The 23,014-nt window shown below is 39.3% G+C and overlaps 2 protein-coding genes across 5 annotated transcripts in view; both read right to left on the reverse strand.

Moving 5' to 3' along the window:
• PPP1R1C (protein phosphatase 1 regulatory inhibitor subunit 1C) overlaps nt 1-11,653 on the reverse strand; it is a 47,758-nt gene extending 36,105 nt beyond the window's left edge. The window contains exons 1-5 of one of the 3 annotated variants that reach the window (XM_031554181.1): nt 11,553-11,649; nt 7,786-7,894; nt 6,436-6,528; nt 5,088-5,415; nt 2,758-2,818 (exon numbers count right to left, since the gene is read on the reverse strand). In XM_031554181.1, the coding sequence (XP_031410041.1) occupies nt 2,758-2,818; nt 5,088-5,339 (313 nt within the window). In that variant the 5' untranslated portion in view covers nt 5,340-5,415; nt 6,436-6,528; nt 7,786-7,894; nt 11,553-11,649. Of the gene's footprint in view, nt 1-2,757; nt 2,819-5,087; nt 5,416-6,435; nt 6,597-7,785; nt 7,895-11,552 lie in introns of those variants that run through there. The other 2 variants (XM_031554182.1, XM_019617079.2) reach the window with 2 other exon arrangements.
• A 3,659-nt stretch (nt 11,654-15,312) lies between these two features.
• Nucleotides 15,313-23,014, reverse strand: part of ITPRID2 (ITPR interacting domain containing 2) — a 39,254-nt gene continuing 31,552 nt past the window's right edge. For both annotated transcript variants that reach the window (XM_010713534.3, XM_010713533.3), the window contains 3 exons: nt 22,138-22,548; nt 16,337-16,461; nt 15,313-15,705 (listed from right to left, as the gene is read on the reverse strand). In XM_010713534.3, the coding sequence (XP_010711836.1) occupies nt 16,351-16,461; nt 22,138-22,548 (522 nt within the window). In that variant the 3' untranslated portion in view covers nt 15,313-15,705; nt 16,337-16,350. The remainder of the gene's footprint in view (nt 15,706-16,336; nt 16,462-22,137; nt 22,549-23,014) is intronic.

Consider the following 23,014-nt stretch of genomic DNA (forward strand, 5'->3'; position numbering starts at 1 on the left):
TCTTACAGTTTTGGAGTAGCTGTCATCCGCTTAAAATGACTTGTCCTCACTAGCCACTCCATCTTCACTTTATGCCACTTCACAACCCTTATCTACATCCGTGAAGACAGATTCCTGTCAAATCTGTTGTAGACACCAGGGACGAATGAGAAGACTTACAAGAAAGCAACTCTGAGATCTATATATGGCACTACTCAAACTGCATTTATTATACTTCCAAATAAGTTTTACTCTCTTCTGGTTTCCAGATGGCTCTGAATCCAGAACACCAGAATACCACAAAAATGCTGCTTTTTTTCATGCTGCAATCAAGAGCAGATGTAAAACAAGAATATAGAAAAGTCTGTTTCTTAGAAAATGTCTCTCTCTGTTTTATAAAATAAAAGAAGTTTAGATAGTTTGAGTAAACTTTGTGAGTGCATCTAAACATTCAGAATTGCACTGGAACACACATTTGAAGCCCTTGGAAGTGTATCTTTCACTGTTTGCTCTAATGAAGGAATTGGAGTACTTCAGTGCGTAAAATTCAGGAGACTGGATTTTAGTTTAGCCCAGCTCTAATTTAATTGTTGGCTTTGACAATATCACTTACATTTTCTGCCGCTCAGTTTCCTGCTCAGATTCAGGGAGTCATGCTTCTAATGAAAATTATGGCAGTCTCAAGATAGCAGTTTTACTACTGTAATTATTTTATCGACTGTAAAAATATGCAGAGAGGAATTAACCATTTTTGAAGATGAATCATTATTCATTAGACTATTGAATTTGATTCAAAACCCAGTAGCAGGCTAGCAGTTGGGGTCTAATCAGCAAGGTGGCAAGAGCCTCTAGGACTTGTTGACTCCTCTGAAAGATGAAGGCATACAGTTATTTTGGAAGTTGCCCCACATCTTTCAAGACCATGCCCCTAATGAGTTTATTTACTATTCATACTTTCATTGTAGAGCTATTATCTGTCTCTCCAAATTAGCAGTGCAGATCTCGTATTCAATGAGTTTACATAGCTGCGTGTGCACCTTCCTTTCAAAACTCTTGCCCACATCAAGCATACCATTTGGAAACATGTACACACATGCTCATGCATAAACCATATAGTGTAGTATAGGAAAATAAAGGTACTTATAAAGCTTCTATTTTTTCTGACTATGTAGAAAATTTTAAAAAGCATTAAGACAAGATTTAAGCATATAATATCTTCACTGATATTAGTGCCCAGTACCTAGTAAGGGATAATATATAAATGAATAAATATATGCAAGTGAAGAGGGTGAATATTAGCTCCTGTTTTCATGGAAGTTGACTGATACTTGCAGCAATCCTAACTGATAATAAAAATGATTTATTTAAAGGTTTATTATGAACATTGCAGGAAAGGAGATAACAGATATGCACCACTTTGTTTACACTAATATTTCCTGCAAATTAAAAAGAGTTCTTATTCTCTGTTTGGTTTTGATTTGGTACTGTATCTGTTTATAAAAGGAAATATGCCAGTACAAAGCATACAAAGTTGCAAAAGAGATTAACAGTCAAGGTAAGTTTGCTTTAAATTAAGGCCTGGCAACACAGGCATCATAGATCCCATTAACGTAAGGAAAGTTGATCTGAGACAGATCTTTCATAATTGAGAGCTGAATTGCCTGAGACTTGGGCACTAAAACTTGCTACTCTCTGAACTAGGATAAAGCCCTTTAAAAAAATGTACAGGTCACTTGCAGTGTCAAAAAAAATAGTGTTAGCCATATGACACATTTGAACACCCCCAATCTGTGCTATGCTGCAGTGATCACAACCAGAAGAGCAGGGCTTTCTAAATGCTTCCTTCTGCACAGTTCTCAGGAATTCAGCTACCCGTGTTATCTATCAATCAGAATAGGAGACCATTGGCATGATGCAGTAAGTGGAGATCCCAATAGAGCTAAGATAGTTTAGTTTCACTGAGATGCTAGTGCATACAGTAACGATCTATGAGATATATCAGTGAGAAAAAGCCCAAGCTATCTTTTTTAAAAAAAATCAGGATATGAAGACATAAGGCAGGAAAATAATGCTTTACAGAGCTACATAAAAGAAAAGCTGGAGATAAAGTAATGTATTTTAAATGGACTGTGTCTTGAAGATTTTTCTCTTGAAATTCATTTTTGCAGAGTTTTGTCACTTATAATGCTTATTAACCAGCTTATCACTGACTAATTTTTTTAAAATCACATTTACCTGATAAAGGACATTGGAACCTCATATTGCCCCACCCCACAGAGAAACTTCTGGGAAGAGTCTCAGATGAAGATATTATTTTTCATATTTGAAAAAGAATAGTGAGAACAGACATCACATGCTTCATCAGAAAACTGTAGAACAACCTGTTCTACAAAGCAATTTCCTTTGTTGAATTAGCCTTGGAGCCATGCTAGCACCTCTAGAGACTGAAAAATCAACACTACAACTGCATGGATCTCTACAGCATCCACCAAGGGAAAGAAAAGTGCTGTGGAAGTGCTGCGTCAGAGTCCTGTTTACCATTGTTATGCATACTGCAGAAAATTACAAAGTTTAAAATCCTTAAAATACTGACATTGTATAGAAGTCAACATTCAGAAAGATTCATGGGTTTTGCTCCAAATAGTTCTAGGATCCATTGTGTGATATTTAGTGCTATGAAAATAATGATGGCTTTTTAAAATCATGTAGTTAATAAAACCAATTTGCAGAGAACTGAGTATACATATTCAATAGTTTAGATGGTATGCTGGCACTTACCTGGGGGCACATGCTCATTCATGATGACAAGCGATGCTGGTGTAGGCCTTCTCTTCCTGATCTGTAACATGCAGAAACCAAGAGGAGCCATTAGGGACCACCAACCACCCCACACTCAGAAGAAAGCAAACATCATGTCCTTCTGAGTCTAAATCAGGTCAAGTTAAAAACAGCAATAACAACAACAACAAACATTCAAAACTCACTTTCTCACTGCTCTTCTGGACTGACAGCAATTCGGGTCATGCTGCTACTTGTGTGTGGAAAGCCAAAGCATTGGCGGAGAGCCCTCCAAAATACCTTTGTGATTTGCAGTCACCTTGAATAAGTTTTTGGATGTGTATTACTGACGTGTTTCTCAAAATACTGACATTTAACTTCGCTGCACAAAAATAACTGCAGTAGCTGGTGAGCTTATATATTCAAATACCTTCTTGTGGTGTAACTTTTATAAGTAATTATTAAAATGAATATTTATATATATATATATATTTTTAAACAAGAGTTAATATTGGACGTAAGTCTTCTGATGAATCCATATTTCTAAACTGTGGCCAGAGGTGGTCTTATCATTCTTCAACAGAAGAAAAAACTCAAGACTTTCAAAATAATGTTTCCAAAGAGCACTGTACCATAGATATTTACCAACGAATATGTGATTCTGAATAGGTATTGTATGCAATTCTTCTTATTCAAAGTTTATTTGGTTAAGCTTCTTTGTTCTATTAACACTGGCTGAACTACATGATATTGGACTACTCTCCTATAATGGACATACTTACACTGAAAGTTGCTACACTAAAACCTTCAGGCTATATCAATATTCTATTGAATTTAAGAGAGTGACCGGGAGTATTTAAGCTAGAAACGAGCCTCACACGAATGCACAATGTCAGAATGTTTGTTCTTTTTCAGTTGCTGAGCCAACATCTGTAGTGAGCTGGGTTCAAATTTTGCTTTCAAAGGGGTAAATGGAAAATTACATCATTGGGCTTAATAGGGTTATTCCAGATTAGAGCAAATGTAGCTGGCAGCAGCATTTGCTAGTTTAATTTCCTCACATGCCCGTGGCTCTTGGAATTAATCTCTCAACATTAAAAAAAAAAAAAGAGCTTAGTCCTTAAATACTGGGCAAAATTTGGGGCGTAGCATTTCAAAAGCCATGGGAATGCAGCAAAATCCAAATCCTAACATTTTCACAGGGTTCAGAAAAATGTCAGAACATATCCTATTTGAATTAACTGCAGGACTTTACCATAAGCAGACATTCTATAGCTCAGAAATATCTATGGACAAAATGAAGACCTGCAGCAATTCTCTCCTGCACCCTTCTAGCACTTCTTCATTCAGTGGTCACTCACGCATCATTTTCCAGCAAACAGCTGTCTTTTAAGAGACACAACATCCAAGCACTCAAGAAACGAGATACCTGTCCTAAAGGTGCAAATAATTTTATAGCTACACAGAACTCTCAAGGTTATAATATTCCCCTGGTATCAACTAAAAAGAGACTTACCAAAATAGAAGTGAGAGTTAGGAAGGACTTGCACTGAGAGAAATATACTGGGTGACCTAATTATGACTTATCCAGTATTTCTTCTAAGCCTGTGTATGTCCTTCTTTATGTACATCTGTGCATAGCTGTTCAGAATACCAGGCATCTTTTCCTACACAGACTGCTGTATTGCTATATATATTTTACATCTATCTGTATATGTGATTCAAAGCGTAAATAATACACATATTAATTTCATGCATACATGATTATACATCCAAGCACATTCCTACACTTACACATACGTATTTCAAATATTTAAAACACGTTAACAGTGACATAAAGAAGACTGTAATAATCACGTGAAATACAGGAGATAACTGAAGGGATGGCTGTATGCAAAATGCAACTCTCATTTTCTCACGGTAAAATGAATGGTAAGTTGTCTTCTAACTGGACTGTGCAATATATCTATTAGGTACCTATTATCAACTTCATGTTTCGGTTTATGTAAAAATAGTGTTCTTTAGTTGATTGAGAATGAATATTCAAGTGGAGTGTATGCATTAGAGTACAAGTCCAGTTACAGAAAAGGTGCAGCAAATGTACACTGGGTAAACCTCCCCGAGGCAAAGAAAGGTTATTCTGCTCGGAGCACATATCCACCTCTCTTTGCATGTATCCAGACATCACAATGACCTCCAGAGCATTTAGTCTATAGTCAAACTAACATACGTTAGGAAAGATTTTAGGTCATATTACCTGTTAACACCCTATCTTGCCTCCATCCACCCCATTCCCTCAAAAATAAGCCAAAGAAACTCCTCGTCCTTACCTGCTCAGCTGCTTCGGGATCTATTTGGCTCTGAAACAGCGGCACGGCAAACTGGATCTTTTTGGGGCTGTTGGGCTCCATGGCAGTGCTGACGTGAGGAGAGCAGAGCTTGGAGTGCCTGAGAGCAGAGCCTGGTTCTGCGGCTCCCTCGGCGCCCTCCCGAGAGCCGCGCCGCGTGCTCCTCAGTAACAGCTGTAATTCCTGACTTAGCAAGTGGATCTGTGTGAGCCGAGCAGCGCCCTTATTCCACATCCACAGAGATGCCGCTGGCTTGGCTATTTTTTTCCTCCCTCTCTTCTTCAGTCTTTCAGATCCTCTCAGTACAAAGCTGAAAGGAACAATAAGCTAATTGTGTACCAGTTCACTTCTGCATATGCCAAGCATTCACTCAGAAGCTAATTGAAAATGCAATACTAGCATTGCATGGCCTGGAGCCCTGGGATTTGAAAGAGAGGATCTCTCCACCGTACATTACTAACTGGCTGCTCAGAAGTGCAATGCAAGCTCCCTCTGAGTATTGCTGATGGGCTCTTAATTATTGATGAACACAAATCAGGAAGTTTTCAGTTTTTGGGGGGTGGAGGTAGCAGGAGGGGTGGATGCAGTAATTCCATCTCTGTTACACTGTGCCAGAACCACTCTCCTCTTCTCACATATCACACAATAGCCTTTGCTCTTCCAAATCATTTTCTAAACCTTTTCCAGGAAGACTTTTGATGATGACGCTACATAGATACCCACACTCTCTCAAAGCAAATCTGACGTACAAAGTGCAGTTTGCATCTTAGGCTACTCAGATTTAAGCTCTGATCTCTTCTGGTAGGATCCATCTCATGGATCTTCAGATACTGAGAAGTTCCACTTTTAAGCCAGCAATCTGGGCTCCCTCCTGCTTGACATATTGGAATACATTTTACTCTGTTCTAGTTAAGAGGAACACAGAACCTACTGGAGATGACATTTTCCCTCTGTCAACCCCAGAAAAGGTAAAATCAACTCAGGATAAAATTCAGAGGTCTAAATCCCACTTGGAGTAAAATCTGTGCTTTCTTTTAAGACAATGAAAATAACATGACTAATCATATTAATAATACTCTGTTGATCATACCTGATTTCACTTTTTATTTCATCTTTATTAAAAGTCTCTCTTAGAGACTCTTAAAAGTGAACTCTTAGAGCTTACAACCACTAAAAGACAGTACAGACAGCTGATCTCCTGCAGCAAAATTGTGCTTCGTGCCAAAACAGAAAACAGAAAATGCTGTAGACAGGTCAAAGGACTATGTTGCAAGCATAACTCTAAGCCCACAGCCAAAGAGCTTTGGGCCAATCTCCTGATATCCATTACCAGCAGTTGGAAGAAGATAGAAAATGTGGTGCAGAAGGAAAATCTGATTGGTATGGCACATCACAGGATCTGCTTCATCTGGGACATGACTGCCTGCAGAGAGCAAGTGAATTTTTGTTAGGTTTTTGGGAGACTCGTGACTCAATAGATCTCCAACTAGTCACAATGAAGAGCAAACAGGTGGGTCATGCAGAGAAGAAAAACAACCTGAGCCTGTCCCTGACAGGCTGCAGTAAGCAAACAGAGAAGCAACTGAATTCAGAGCTGAGGCTGAACATCACCAAAACTGAAAGGAATTTGAAAATGCACTTTTGGTTCTGGCCACTGAAAGTATTAAGGATTTCCACAGTTCATCACAGGTTTATTCTAGAATCGCTGAGTATTTTCCCATCTGTGCCTGTGTGGGAGGTGGGGGAAGGAGCTGGGATCCTGTGTATGAACAATGTGCAAACTGTATGCAACAGAATAAATCAGAAAAATCAAGGCTTTGATTTATGCAAATGAAAACTGTTAAGACATTGTTGGAATAGCAAGATATTTCTGAACAGAGGCAAATACACAAGTAAGCTAGTTTATGAAGAACTAAATCTAACCCAAGAGGTGAGAATGCACTAAAAGGTGACAAATTGACACACTCAACAATCAAATACAACGCACAGTAAAATTCCCCTTCTCATCCAAATCAGAACTCCTTTGTAACAAAATGCCTTCCAATTGATGGCCAGTAGCTGGAAAATTGCCAGTGACTTAGCTGACAACTTGCCTGATGCTCTGCGGTGGTTGGCAAAAGTCATTTCTGAGATCTAGGAGCTTACAGCAGATGTTTAGAGGGCAGAACACAATCACAGAGCTCTTACCAAAAATAACAGCCTTTGTATGCTGCCGTATTACTATTCTCACAAAATATCCTTGGATGTATTTAATTAAAGTTGAAATCCTAAAGAATTGTCCTTCTTGCAAGACCGAATAAAAGAGAATGTAATGAACTTCCACTGATGCTGTCTTCCCAAATTTTATCCCCAGGCTACAACCATTTCATTTGCTCACATACCCCTACTCGGAGTGGTCTGCCTGAATGAATACAGCTGTACAGCTGGAACTGAAGAGGAGAAGACAGTCTTTCTTTACTGAGCTCTGTAGCAAGTAACATCCACGAGTTATTTGTTGGGTAGAACATATTCATCTGATAGGATGGAAAGTATTTGGTGGTTAGAGACTAGACTGAACAGCTCAGGGAGTGTGCCACATTGCTGGCATTTTTCCCATTAGGCTTGTTTTGACAGTTGATGTGCATTAACAGAATTGTAGAACCACAGAACAGTCTTGGTTGGAGGGGATTTCCGCATTTACCTGTTCCCACCTGGTGCTTGAGGAAGGACCTGAGATCAAGTTATCCTGGGCTCTCTCGGCTGGTTTTGCAATATTTATAGTGTTAAGGCAAAATGTTCAGTTCTGTTTACTAGAACAAAAAAAAAAGAGATGCACAAAACAGTAACACTCAGTGTTTCATAAGATTAAGCCTTCTTAAGCCTTCACTGCTCCTACAAAGACCAATCACAATTTGTTCCATAAACTGCCACAGATAGACAATAAGAGACAGAAGGCAACTGCAGCAGTTCTGCTGGTACAGCTAAGAGCTGATGGTGAAGGAAGAGAAACACAGGCAGCTTTCAGCAAGGAAAAGAGTTGGGGAAGGTTTTCAGGATGGTCTAATTGTCTGAGTCCCTCACAAGCAGACACACCACTAATTTCAATGACAGCTTCAAACATGGATGATTCTTTGCCTTAAATACACCTACTGTTGATGTCTTTGAAACTCGGTGTATTAAATAATGCTACAATGACAGTGCAATTGCACTATTACATCACAAAGACAATTTCTTATGTTAATGATAAAATCAGGTGAAAAAAACCCACACCGTTCAGACTGTGAAAAGAATGTTGTAATGTTAAATGACTGACACGCCAACAGAGGTGTATTTCAGCTCTCGACTGCAGGATGCTCCTGTGTAAAGGAATCACATTCCAAAGCTGTTGCTAGCACTAGTGTGTGAGAAACAAGCTCAATAGCTGTATGAAGAAACAAACCAACAAACATACTCCTTGGCAGGCTCAGGGGAGAGCCAGACAGCAAGGGCAGGACAGGACAGAGGGATAGGGCCCTAAAAGAGTGCCAGATTTGGCAGGGTGAGGCCTGTGGTACACATGGAGGTGCTAGCCTCAGCCGCTCTTTTCGCTGCACTGTTTGGGAGCTGGCTGCCCAGACATCCTCACTACAACAATAAAAGTATTTTCAGAATAGTAGAAGAGGCATATTTCAGAGAGCAGTCAGATATACCATTTCAGGATTACTGCGTCAGCTCACTCTTACACCTAATTACAGCATGGTCTCCAGGCAAAATGTGCTTGCATTTTCTATAGACTGCATCACAGTCTGGGGAAGAGCTGAAATGCATTTAAGTGCTGCCAAATCCTTTTAGCTCATCTTCTGTTTTTAGTGCACTCTCCACAATGTTTTAAATTCCTTCATGATTCAGCTAAAACAATCATGGAAAATAAAAAATAACTGTCCATAATCTTTCCTTTCTATGTCATTCACTAGATCTTGTTATGAACTACTACATTTTAACATACCCTGCTGTCATGATGAGCTATCAAAGCACTCACAGCTCCTGTTTATTTTCCCTACTGTGTAAGGAAAGACTTCTAATTGCTTCACAGCCAAGGGCTCAGGCTGCTGGGAAGGAAACTTGGTGGGCTCTGTCCCACACACTATACAATTTTGGCTGGGTCAGCAATCTGCCTCAGTTTCTCTGCTGTGATCAAGGACTACCACAGCACTGGCCTGGAGCAGAACAAGACCTGGAGCTGCCTCTGAAGTCAACCTGCTAAAATCAGATGCAAGTCTTTCTATAATAAATGCTAACATATTGAAAAGGGCTATGAAAGTTCCCTTTCAAACATTTAAATACAGGTGTTGCTGTCAGAGTTGCTCCCACTCAACAACTGGAAACAGTTTGATATTCATATGCAGAAAATGCAAATATATGAGATCACATCTGCCTTGTGAGCAGCAAGTGATGCTGCAGGCAGGTCAGGATGAAGAACAAAAAGAGCTATTGGCCTACTAACAGCTTAATGCAGAATTCCATTGCCATTACTCATCCATCAAACACCAGGCTTTGGTCAACACTAATGGCATACATGAGTTCATGTAAGTAAAAAATACAGCTAATTTTGTTCATAATTTCTCTCTACTTAGATAACCACTCCTTAGCAGTGTGAGTGTAATCAATATCAGTTTAAAGCTACCTTGAGGAGGTAAAAACTGATGCTATCTATTCAAGCCTTCCACTAGGGCTCACTACTCTCCTAACTACCAAGTAATGTACAAACATTTACTGGTAAGTACTGCTGTTCATTGAATCAGCACATCCCCAGCACAGGAAACAGGCTGTATTAATGGCATGGACATAACCTGTTTAGAAAGTCTGAAGATCTATATCTAATACAGACTGTAGTTCAATAGTGCAGAGACTAACATTCTGGTAATGGGTTTACAGAGGAATTTCAGGAGGAAGTCATGTCAGAGTTCACTTTCTTATCAAGGAGAAAGTAAATCTAACATTTTTCAATAAACAGAACTACTGTGGACAGCCTGCATAGATGTTACAATAAAATTACATTAGCTGCTTTCCATATTAAGTCTTTGATGCGGAAGTTTACTAACATTGAACTAAACAACTGAGATATAAAAGTGAGTTTCTACCATAATATTTTTAAACAAAAGTTAAAATATAGATGACAGGGAAGCTGAACAGGAAATGAGCTCCTACAGCTTCAGAGCCTGGGTAAGAAAACTCAGTGTACAAACACAGGCTGCTGTAATGACAATGGAAAGTCATCAGCTGAGCTATAAAATCTCACTGAGTATGACAAATTCACAAAATATTTTTAAAATTCTGAATTTTTTTTTCTCTGATTTTTTTTTTTATATACTTAATATTTTGATTCTTTCTTGCCTTCTCCTCCACCTCAGAGGACAATGTTAGATGTAGAGAAGTCACAGTGGCCCTTGGAGTCACTGATGTCTGCAGCACCCACATGGCAGCAGCTGCATCATCCAAAGACGTCCTGCTGGGACAAATCTCAGGAGCTGGGGTGCATCTATCTTTAATTAAGCAGGAGAAACAGAGCAACTCCATGAACAGGCACAAGTTAGAAATCAAAGATGAACCCATTGTGAATGATGCCTTCTCCAATGGGGTGCAGCCCCACAGGGCCTGAAACAGCAACAAAGCCAGAAGGCACCGAGTGGAATTATTAAGGGCTTGGCTCAAATAACAATCATTTCTCCACATAAGGTGAGCTTAAACAGTGGAGCTCATCACCACAGGATGCTGCATACACCAAAACTATACATGCCCCAGAAAAAGCAATTAGTGGAAAAGAAATCCATCAGGGATACCACTGCTGGCCAGGAAATCCAGAGCCACTGGCTGCTAATAGCAGGAAGGGTGGAAACACTCCTCACACCTCCTCAGGCTCAGTTCTTCCCAAACTTTTGATGTTGGCCACTGTGGGAGTGAAGACACTGAACAGGCCAGACTTTGAGTTTCATTTACTACAGTTGCTCTTATGTTGTAAACTGTGATTGAACTCCAAACTTCTGGTGAGCCTGCACTGCTAAGGTTTTTTTCCATTGCTTATGTCAGTGTGAAAACATGCTTACATATAAATTTTCCTGCAACACCTCCAATAATAACAATACTTAATTAAGTACATCTTTAAAATATACTTTTAAAAGCAATTGCAGCCTAAGCTTTGATCTGTAGACATGACATTAACATGGGACATCATCCTTCAACATGACTTCTCTTGCCTTAATAATTTTAAAAGAAGATCTGAAACTAAAGCCAAACACAGAAAAGTGAAATTTCTGTAGTTGCTTTCTTTAAAAGTTGACTCCAGAACTTCCTAACAAGTTCTAGCAAATAATTAAAGATAGAGAAAAAAAGAGAGATTTTACACAATTATATAAATACTTCCAAAAATTTACAAAAAACTATACTGTGCAAGTAGGTATCTGTACCACAATGGGCTGAATAGCCACTCACCTGCTCAGACCATTCTTGCTTTCTGCCGTGATGTCTTCTCATTGCTATGATTTAATCGCTTAACCATTGTCCAGGCTTTCCTGTTTTACGCTGCTTTTAAAAAAAGAGAGAGAGAGGATGTTTCTGCATATAATAGTCTCCATCATTCAGCAAGTATCTACCTAGAACTGAAAGATATACAACTTATTTGGAATTAGCAAGTTTGTTTTTTTTTTTTAAGAAAGAAAACAAGGTATTGATCTCATCATTACAATTTCTCTTCTGACAATTCCAACCACTTTTATTCTATAGCATGAATATAAAGAATTACTATCACATCTACATTCACGTTGAAACATCAAAGTAAATAAGCACTGTGCAAAAATGATCTGTTTCTTGTTTTCCTGAAAATCAAATGACATATTATTTTAACTGTCATGTTAATTCAGAAAAGAAGTGTTGTACTGGGCCAAAGCCAGCAGTTATTCCACATCATCATCCACTTTTTATGAATTTGGGTTTTGTTCTCTATTGAAGAAGCTCCTCCAAAAGAGAAACTTACCAGAAGTTTAGGTACAATGTTGTTTGGCACTGCAAGCTATGTCTTGAATTACTCATTTCTGACTGGGGCTCCTGTTTCCTCTCTCTCATCGGTATCTTCCTTTGGCCAATTTCATTGAAATTGATTCATCCGTGAAACTCGATGAACCAGAATGTTCTAACCTATGCAACATTTTAAGTGTAAGCCATTTTTTCAGCAGTACATGAAATTCAGAGGCAGTACAAACACTGCCTTGCAAGACTCAGTAGAATAATACCAGTTAACAACTGCGGCTGGATTTTATCAAGGAGGTCTGAATTCTCACCTTAAAAGAGACTGCATTTGGAGAAAAACATTCCTTCTGAAGCATGTGGCTTGCACCATCTTCTTGATTATCTTTTGTCTCACAAATGAGGGCTTGCACACCACGCGTTTTGATAGAAAGCAGAAGATACAGGACAGCCTCCTCTCTGTGAACGCTTTGGTCAGCAGAGTGATGTGGAAAAGCTTCAAGAGTCTTTCATTCCTTTTTGCAGATGCAAGATCTCTCCAAGCAGAGCTGCAGAACAACCAGCAGCAGGAGCCTCCCTTCCTACTTATCCCCAGTCACAAAACAGGGCTGCCTGTCATCCTCAGTCCTTTCCATCCCAGGCCTTGGGCACAGTGCCGCACGCGGTCCAGTAGCAACTCACAGGTCATGCAGCACTAAGCCTAGCAGCGTGTGGGGCATTGTGTACCCAGCTGCCTGCCTCAGATCCCGAATGCCAAGATGTCACCACCCGATTTCAGCACAGGTCAAACGTACTAATAGACTACTTGCTGTGCTACCAATAGAGACAGAGCTGTCGTGTACCCATAGAAAACAGCTAGCTTTTACATTTTCCTTGTCTCACATTTCTGCAGCCAATGCCAGTCACCAAGACTGCCATCACAGTAATGTCTAGAAAGGCATCCAAAATTTCTCTGGCATTACTGCTGGCTTTATTCATAGCAAATTTGATTGAGCAATATTTATCACCACTGAAACAGCTGTTTCAAACTGCATAGAATTCATATCAAATTGCAGGTTGGCAGAAAAAAAGACAACATTAATTTGTAGGGAAAGTAGCAGTCTCAATCGCTAAGCAAAAGAAAACCATCCTTTCTCAGAAAATCATTACAGCTGAATAGACAGGGCAAGGCACCTAGGTTAGGCATGTGTCCAATAATAATGACAGCTGTTCCTAAGGCATGAGCAGAAATGTCAATAGAGCTTGATATCAGTTCAGCTTAATGTGGCAGGAGGCCACTACAGTTTTGTTTTAAAATAGATGTTTATAGGCATTCCTGTATCTACATAAATGCCATTCAAAATACTAGATGGTGGTGTCTTTAAGAGTGGCAGAAACCTATGGATTATGGAAAATTAAATGCTCACATATTCACCACTTGCAATTTAGGCTTAGAAATGTCATTTAAAATGTGTTTATTTTAAACTATGCCAGAACCTCACAAATCAGCTGAACGAAAAATTGGCACTAGCTTTTGTGTCTCAATATATTATACATTAGACTCTTAAGTCGCCGAGATTGAATATTCTTATGAGCTCCAAGCCCGTGAGACCCAGCTACTTTGGGCTCAGGTATATGAGTGACTTCTCTTGCAAAGACAGAGGCCGGGCTGCCTCACCCACAGAGGATGCTGCTGGCAGCCTCTCCTTGATGGTCACCAGCTCCTGGAGTGCTCTACTCCAACGCTCCATTGAGAGCCATAGTTGTCACTTTACTTGGAATACCACCAGGTAGTGCAGGGGTACAGGATTCACTTTAATGCAGGGTGTGTTAGTTAATTAACCTGACTGGGGAACAAGGGGAGCTTCTGAGGTTCCAGTTATTTGGGTAAGCTTTGGTTTTATGCATTTGCAATCTTTGGTTGCAGCACCAGAGTCCGGCTGGAGGTTCTCTGGGTGACGTTTGGAGTGAAGCTACATCCTCACACAAGCTGCAAAGGAAAGCAGAAATTCACTGCAACATGCAATCCTGTACAAATTGCCATGCATAAATGCTGCTGGAGTTTATATTTTAATGTTCACCATGAGTTTTTCAAGAAAGTCCTGGTGCTACTCAGAGTAATTCCAAGGAGAAGATGAGCCCAAGCAAATTTTTGAAAGCCAGAACAGGAGTCAAAAACTTGAAGAGTTTGGTTTAACTGCCAATATTTCTCTGCAATTTATCTCTCTAATTTCTTCAGAGCATTGGTTCCATCGAATATCTGAAAGCTTTCTGAAACCCACATCCCAGGCTTTCTACCATACTCCATTCTATGTACTATATGATCAACTCTATATAACTTACTTTGCTTAAGATGCACAAAATAAATTACAGAAAAACACTGACACAGATTATAGGCAAAATAAATATTTTATTGGTTTAATATACATGTTTTTGTTGTGTTTTTTTGTTGCTTTTTTTTTTTTTTTAAAGAAATCAGCCCTTGGGTGTCTTCCTAACACAATTAAAAATCAAACTTTATCATATAATATTGTTACATTTGAAACTATTCTTGATTAAAGACCTTGACAGTATAAAGAGTTAGCTGCTGGAAGTGGCAAAGGAATAAAGACATTCCTAGCACAGTACAATGGGATATTACATATCCACTAAATGTCTATGTGACCACATAAAATGTCCAACAACTTCCAATTTTTTTCCATTGGAACAAACACATGTTCACTAGGCTAACTGAAAATAGAATCTTTGAGGGACAGGGAAGGAAACAAATATTTTTCCATTTTCCTCATAATTCAAGCAAGGTCACTCATCCATTACAAGTTGCACATCCTAATTGCTTTCAGAATATCAGTATTTTTTATTGCATTTTGTTAATACAAAGCAGAAGAGAACTTCTTGGAATGACTGAGAGCAGTCAACACAGAGACAAAAAAGCAATGCTTAAAATAAGGCACTTTTCTACAAGATGGGCAAACAGTAAAGAAGCAAATAAAATTAGTTAAAAGTTGTCTTTTACATAAAGCTAAGGCTTTCAGTGTCAGAACTTTAAGTAGTTTTAAGTAACCTCATGTCGTTCAGCCACTCTGCTAATAGTAACCGCTCCAAGAATTAAGAGCAATTTTTACAACAGGAAATTTTCCTTCTTTTGAAGTGGCACTAAGTAACAGCAGTGGAAACAATTATTGGTTGTTTCAAGCTCTCAAAGTGTATCAGTTATTGCACAATAAATACCTCATAGAGGTCAGTGTTGTTTTTTTTTTTTTATGGTGGTGGTTTTGTGTGTTCTTTTTTTTTGAAGATAAGCTGAACGTGAGCACGTTATTTATAAACTGGTTAAGCCTGAAAATTTTCAAGTTTCATGATACATCACTTTAAGAAATTAGCAACATAAAAATTTACAACAGGGAAATACAAATAAATACAAAACCTCTCAGAGAGCCACAGTTTCATTGATGATTTATGGAAAGTAATAAATGAGTTAAAGTGTCTAAGTCTTTATATATGTACTCAAGGAAAGGCACACATCATAGAACCCAGCGTTGAACACAAGTAGCCTATCTCAGCAGCTTTAACATCTCCTGAAGCAAAACCGACTTGACACTTCACCAGTGTATGCCGCCCAAAGCAGAATTCCACAGCCAACCTTACAGAAAAGAAAAGCAAGATAAATATATCTAAATTAGAATTTTGCTTGCTATGCTTGAGTATGCACTTTGATCATGTCTGTGGCAGGCAAATAACAAAGCTTCTCACATGATGTATTCACAAGTGAATCGTAAGTAATGACTTGGTTTGGAAGGGATCCCAAGGATCAACAAATTTCCAACCCACTGCCAGAGGCAGGGCCACCATCCTAGACCAGGCTGCCCAGAGTCCCATCCAACCCAATCTTAAACACCTCCAGGGATGGAGCATCCACTCCCGGCAGCCTGTGCCAGCACCTCACCACTCTCTCTGTATAGAGCTTCCCCCAACATCTAATCTAAACCTTTCCTCCCTGAGCTCAAGGTAATCATGAAGGACACAAAAAACAAAAAATACTAGACCACTACATGAACGCTGACAGTAGGATAGATCAAACTACAAACCAAATTTTCTAAAGCTGTCTAGGATTATCAATATCTCCCTTATTTAAAAAACTTCAGTATTGATCACTTCTATTTGAGAGGGAATATACAAAAAAAGTAAGACTTAAGTTCACAATTATATTTTACAAGGTAAGAAAAAAAGAATTCAGTGAGTTACTGAATGGTTCTAGCAAATTCACAGATTACCTGTAGTACCCATCTCACAGCTGGGCATCTTGTTTTGCAGTTGTGGATCTGCTTTGTGGCGATACAGCTGCTAACAATCCACTTACTATTTCTCGTCTTATTTCACCAACAATAGATTCCTTGATCTGAAAGGGATTAGAGGAATTTTTCAGGTCAGTAAGCTACATAACCGACAGATAAAACAAACTGATACTGCAGACATGCTTGACATTATCAACATATTAAAATATGTAACACCAAGAAGTCAACTTTAAAAAATGCAAATGAAAAATATAAGAGGACTCCCCTTCGAAAAATAACTGTTAGCAATTTTAAAGCAGTTGCAAATCATATAAAAGCAAAGTAGCTTTATTTTTCTAGATGGTAAATATACCTGCATTTTCCATTCAGGGATACTCTTTTTATGTTAAGAAAAATGTATTTCAACTACGCAAAGTTCTGAAAATACCATTATGGGATATACACACTAAAAGCATACAATATACAGGCTTTTTTTAAAATATGAATTAACTCTTGAAAACGAAGCAGAATCTATTTACCTCACAGAGGCATTACACAGCAAGAAAAGCCCAAGTCAATGAAGATAGGCTGCAGTCCTCACATAAATGAAGAGGAGGCTAATCTTAATCACACTTGCAGCAGCAAAGACAAAAAATCTTGGTCACCCACTCATTTTTGGATGGTCTTGATTTTAAGAAGTACCAACAAGAGAGAAGTGGTTATGGGGACAGGTGAGGAGGAAGACAGCGGAAGAATGTAGGCAGGTGAGAGCTTGGCAGCCAGGGTCAGTCACATAAGCACTAACCAGCCCACCTACGCAATGCTGTATTCTTTTCTTTATCATAAAAGGCAAATAATTTCTTGGCACAAATAACCGATCTCTAAAGAAGTACCATCTGTAAAGAAAATACCATTCAGTATCACTTCAGAGGTAGCTTTCAAGTGCTTCAGGAGCTGTAATGAATGTGAGATTCAATGCAAAAATAAAATAAAATAAAATAAAAATAAAAAAGTATTAAAAGCCCAAATTTCTAATCCTGGTTTTACTAGTAACAAAATCCCTTCATGTTCTGATGCCCCACTGATACCAGAGGATATTTACTCAGATCTAGCCTTCACAAAGGCCTTGCCATGTTTGCGTAGCTCTCACCATCTCTGTGAACATCTTGCAATTATTCTTGTAAGTCTCCCTTTTTCCTGGTGCGTCAAAAGGATTAAGCAACGACGTCAGAAGGGTGGCAGCAGAATTAGCAACGGGTTATTTATCCCTGGTCCTCATTGGCAAGCAATTCAATCCTTAAACCATTAGTGGCAACGTTCCTCATTTCACTACTACTTTGCATCAAGCTGAAATTCAGATACTGCAACATTGCTTTGAAACAGGTTTAAAGCTGAACTGCTTGTGTTTAGCTGACAAAAAAGCCAGTGTTCAACAGGACCTGTTTTACAGACAGCCACAATTCCTGATGATATCTACGCCGACACACGCACACACACGTGCAAAGCTTTAGGACCACAGTCAATTCAGTAAGTGCCTCCCAGACTTGGAAACTTGTAGAAGGAGATACACCGCACAAAACTACCAGCTGCAACAGGTAGAATAGGTTTTAAGAGCCTACAGCACACAACAGCCCAGCTATCCAACAAGTCTCGGCCCCAAAACTCTGTTCATCTCTGTTCTGCTTCAGCATCACAGGGCTGGATCTCCAAGGACACTCAAAGCTGGCATTCTATGCCCTCCTCTCACCGGATAGACAGAAATAAACATCACTTTCCAGAATAAGCGAATAAAAGCTTCCCAAATTAGCAAGTAAATGGTCTAGTATGACAGACAGTCTCGTGATGAGGCAGAGGCTGGAAAGGAAGCAGCTCCTGCTCTGCTCTTAGCTCTTCCAATGACTTCTCACTCAACCTTTGTGAATCACTTGAGCCCTCCGCCTCTCACCTTCCTCCTCAGGCAAGGTCACCACACTCTGCTGCTGCTTTTCACTACTCCTTTTGAGACCCAAGGTCATTCCTGCATGACATGATATCGATTCCTGCACTGACTCAGTCCCATGTGCCTGTCATGACAATTGCCAATATTTGTCTTCTTTCTTACAAGCAATTTAGGGCAAGGTGCACAGGACACAGCGCTCTGCCAAGGCTTCCTCTGTACAAAGGACAGAAGGCAGTCAACGAGCACACCAGCCGTACTTTTAGCAGCTGAATGAAAAATTGATCATTTGAAATAGGAGAAAACCCACCCATTTACAGTACATATACTACATTAATTCAACACTAATATTTAATTTTGTATTAATAACAGAGTTCCACATTTATAGTACTAGAGTGAACCAATAAACCTTTCTTGCTGTGAAAGAACTGCCATTATTATGATCTTATGCTACTGCTTATAATGAACTCTCTGGAACTGAAATGTACCTCAGTGGCAATTTTGGAGATGGATCTTTAGTCACTGATGGAAAATGCTATAAGGTTTTTCAGAATCCTCTTATTCTTTATCTATGTATTCCAGAACTATTTTTTACTCATTTGTCTTCTTGTGCCACCACTTCATGGCAGCACTGACAAGTTTGCATGCTTGTGATAATACGATGAGGAGTCAAACAGGAACAAGGAACAACCAAATAGACATTTACATTTTTTGATCAACATCGAGGCTAATGTAGCTTTGAATGGACATGAAAAAGGAAAGATTCTCTCTCAGACTGTCTGTAAAGACCTAGTACAACTTCCCAAACACTGATAGGAAAATTACACCATTTTTAAAGGATCGCTTTATTAAGCGTCACTTATAACAGAAATCATCAGCAAAAATGACTGTTATTGTTAAACAGAAAGCTTTTAAAGCTATCACATCTTCTACTGCAAAAGGATGGATTGAGAAAGCCTGGTTTTGGTCCTAGCCACACTGTGATCTGCATGCCACGTAGTAAGCATCTCATGTGATGATGACCTAGTGGAGGTCAGGCTGTATTTTCAACAAAACAAGGAGGCTGCTGTTTGGCATTTTCATTTAACATTTCAGTGTTAAATGCTTTTCAGAGGGACCTTGTTCATTAATGCTAAAAGTTAACGTCAAGGTTTTTATTAATGCCAGCAACTAGTCGCAGGTCAAAGCTCACATACAGAACAACCACCCAGGCATATTCTGCAACACTGCCTGCCTTCTCTTTCCTCAGCATGGGGTCACACAGCTACAGAGAATGGGAGGAATAAGAAATGGTTTAACATTTGTGAGTGCATGTACCAAGAATGCCTTCTGACAGACTTCTTTCTTTTGACAACAAAACTGAAATTCCTTTGCTAACAATAGGGCTACTTAAGGAAGACATTTCAATTTATGCTATGCTTTAGCTCTAATGAAGTACAAAATATTTCACTGATTGGTATTTTAATAGTTTTTCGCTCTGCAAAAACTACGAGTTACGAACCAATGAAAAATCTAGGTTCAGAATCAGAGATGAACTGAAACAGGCTGCCAACAAAGTTAAACTGAAGAACAATCTCTCAGTGTACTCAAACATTTACGTAGTGTGTCAAGCTCAGTTATTTGCTGACTACTCATATCTGAATACTAGTCTCTCAGTTTCAGCACAGATGCTTTCAGCATTATGAAGTCCTCAGCATCACGAAATCAGAAGTACAATCTCTATGCAAAGAGTCTGTGCCTCTATTTGCTACCAATTACATTAAAAAGGAACTTTCACATATAAGCTCAGAGAAAACATCAGCTGGAATAACCACACTTTAGCTCCCCTTAATGTCTTTGCTGCTCTTATATTACATTTGAATTATAGCTCTCTTTCCTATCTGTTCCTCCTTTAGCAGCACCTCACTGCAACTTGTGAAATGCAGGTTGTTATAGAGGGGGAGGACATGATACGAATGCAACATCCTAGCTTTAGCTCAGAATCAGCAGCAAAGTCCAAGGTATGACAAGCACCTCATGCCAAGTCTACTCTGAACATTAGACAGGAAATCACTTCAAAAAGAGGTAAAAGGAAAGCAGTGGACCAGAAAGAAAATTTGGGAACTTGGGGAATATTTTATGACAAACAAGGCCTTTCCCAAGACTTCTTCCAAAATGATTACTTCAGGGAAGATGTCAGCAAGAGGTTGGAAGGGGTCAAAGCAGAAGTGTAAAACTGTAGCATCACAAGCTCCACTGTAAGGATGACTAATGGCCAGGAGGTGTTCAGTTCCTAATTCTGAGCATAGTAATAATGAGGTCATAGGCCCAGTGGTAGGAGATCAGGAGCTGACTGCAGTATCAGTCCGTCTGCAGGATAATGACACTGTCCCTAATTCATCCCCTTACACCAATGGGGAAAGGTATTATTCAACATTATGAGATAACTTATTGAAAGCTGGTTTCCACCTCACTGCCAAACACCAGCAGTTTTCTCACTGTTAATACTTGTCTGAGCATTCTTCTTTGCAGTCTGAACTCTGATTAATTATGGAGTTATCCAAAGCTAAACAAGTTATACTTCCAGCCACCGTCTTCACTCTGAACATTCCTTAGTAACGTTCCTCTGCTTCACAGACCTCACAGGGCAAGTGTTAAGTGCCTACACACAGCAAAGCCTACAGCAAGTCATCCGCTTTGCAAAAACAAGACACTGTAGAGTCTTGTGGTCACACAATGAGGAAAAGGATATCTCATGGTCTAGTATACTCTGCCTTTTTTTGTACTGAGGGTGGAAGCAGTGGCAAATGATCCCTCTGGGATTGAAGCTCCTGCTTTATTGCAGAATAAGCCTGTCTCTCATCCGTTTTAAAGACAAAGCTGGTTTCAGTTATTCACAGCCTCAGTGCAAGCAAACCTGGGTGGTATCTCAGCATTACAACCTGGCCTGTTGTATATTCCTGAGCACAGACATCTGTTTTCTTTCACAGGGGTTTATAACAGCACCATACCAAAGCTTCAAGGGATATGCTAAAAGCTAAGAGTCTAAGGACCCTTAGCTAAAGGCTAACTGACCATTCTTCAGTGAAGGAACAGGACTAGAAGTCATAAGTCCTCAATTCCTGCACTTTCTGCACTCACAACAGAGAAAGACCACCACTTTCTCATGGGCACTGTTTTTGATAAAAAGTCTCTTTTGCTTTTTCTTCCCCTCCATTTATACTACTTGTTGTAAGGCTTTTAGTCATGCCACTGGCAAACAATGCATGCAATTTTAGTACTGTTTATTAACCTGGCCCACAAAAGAAACATCCAAGCACCCTCCTCTTTCATTGACTGCCAACAAAACTGGTCCAACAGCACCAGAAAAACATCTGAAATAATTTCTCATCTCAGTTCAGCTTGCTTCACTTACACTCCTGCGGTCATTAGTGGTTTGGGATAGAGGGACTGGGAAAGTATTTTTAACATTTACTACAGAGTTGTTTAAGAAACAGTATTTCATCAATCAAAATAAATCCAAACTGGCATTTTAGCAGGCAAACATGACAGAGAAATTTTCACTTGGGAATCTGAAATACTGATACTTAACTAAGTAGTAGAGATAGTAAATTTTTTCTTGCCTGGATTTATAATAGCAACTTGTTCTTCATTTACACACAAACTACTGTTATTGAAAAAAATTCTACTGCTTTACTTGAGAATAGAATTGTGGCTCAGACATCTCATGTCAAGCTCCGAGTCTTTAAAAACAGGACAGGAAGAGTATGGAAGCCTTGGCTTGCAAATGAATAGAAATTTCCAGTGGCAACAAATTACACAGTTTGTCTTTAATTTTCAGTAAACACTATTCAAACATTTTAGATCTCAACCCTTCTCTCCTCACCTCCCGTATGACTTGCTGCAGCTCGTCCTGCTCCACGCTTTTATGGATTTCATCAAACGAAGGCACCAGAGGGACTCTCTCTAGTTTGTGCTCCATCTCTGGTTTGGAGTCCACAAACTCCTCAGAGCTTTCCACCTGCTGTCCAGTGCCTGCTCTCACTGGGGGAGTTGGTGTTAAGGCAACAGAAGCTCTGTATAACTTCTTGCTTTGACTCTTAGACTTTCCTGTTAGCTCAGAGGATCCAACACCAGCTTTTCTACTTGCAGTGGAGCACACTGAGGAGGAATCAGAATTTCCATGGGAGAATACAGACTCCGTACCCTCGGCTGGTAGATTTTCCAGTCCAAGATCTCCCAGTCCTAAACCCAGTTCAGACTTCAGAAATGATTGCTCTCGCATAAGTTCAGAGACCTAAGGATTGAGAAAAGAAACAGTTCTGAATAAGCACATAAAAAAGTCACATACAGACATAGCTATGCTTTCTTGTTATTTATTCAATCACTTACTCATTCCCTCCATGTAACAAATACGGCTATAAAATAAATATATGCTTTGACTTTATGACTGCAACAAAGAGGATCATAAAAAGGAATGGGCATTTTTGAAAGCCAACATAAATAAGAATTGTGGCAGTTCCCCAAGCCACTGACTTTTGCAATATGGATACATCCTGCCAGGGCCACTGACAAAGATACACGTAAAGGCCTGATTTTGTTTTTCTTTACTAAAACAATTCAAGTTTATTCCTTTTTTTTTTCCCCTCTCTCTGCAGTCTTTGTACTGCTTGTTTTCAGTGGTTCAGGGGCTTACTCTGGACTCCTAGCATAACCTGCACAGAAAAATAAAATTTTCCCTAGAAAATTCACCACAAAGACAT

Source organism: Meleagris gallopavo, chromosome 7 (assembly GCF_000146605.3).
Source record: "Meleagris gallopavo isolate NT-WF06-2002-E0010 breed Aviagen turkey brand Nicholas breeding stock chromosome 7, Turkey_5.1, whole genome shotgun sequence".
NCBI lineage: Eukaryota > Metazoa > Chordata > Aves > Galliformes > Phasianidae > Meleagris > Meleagris gallopavo.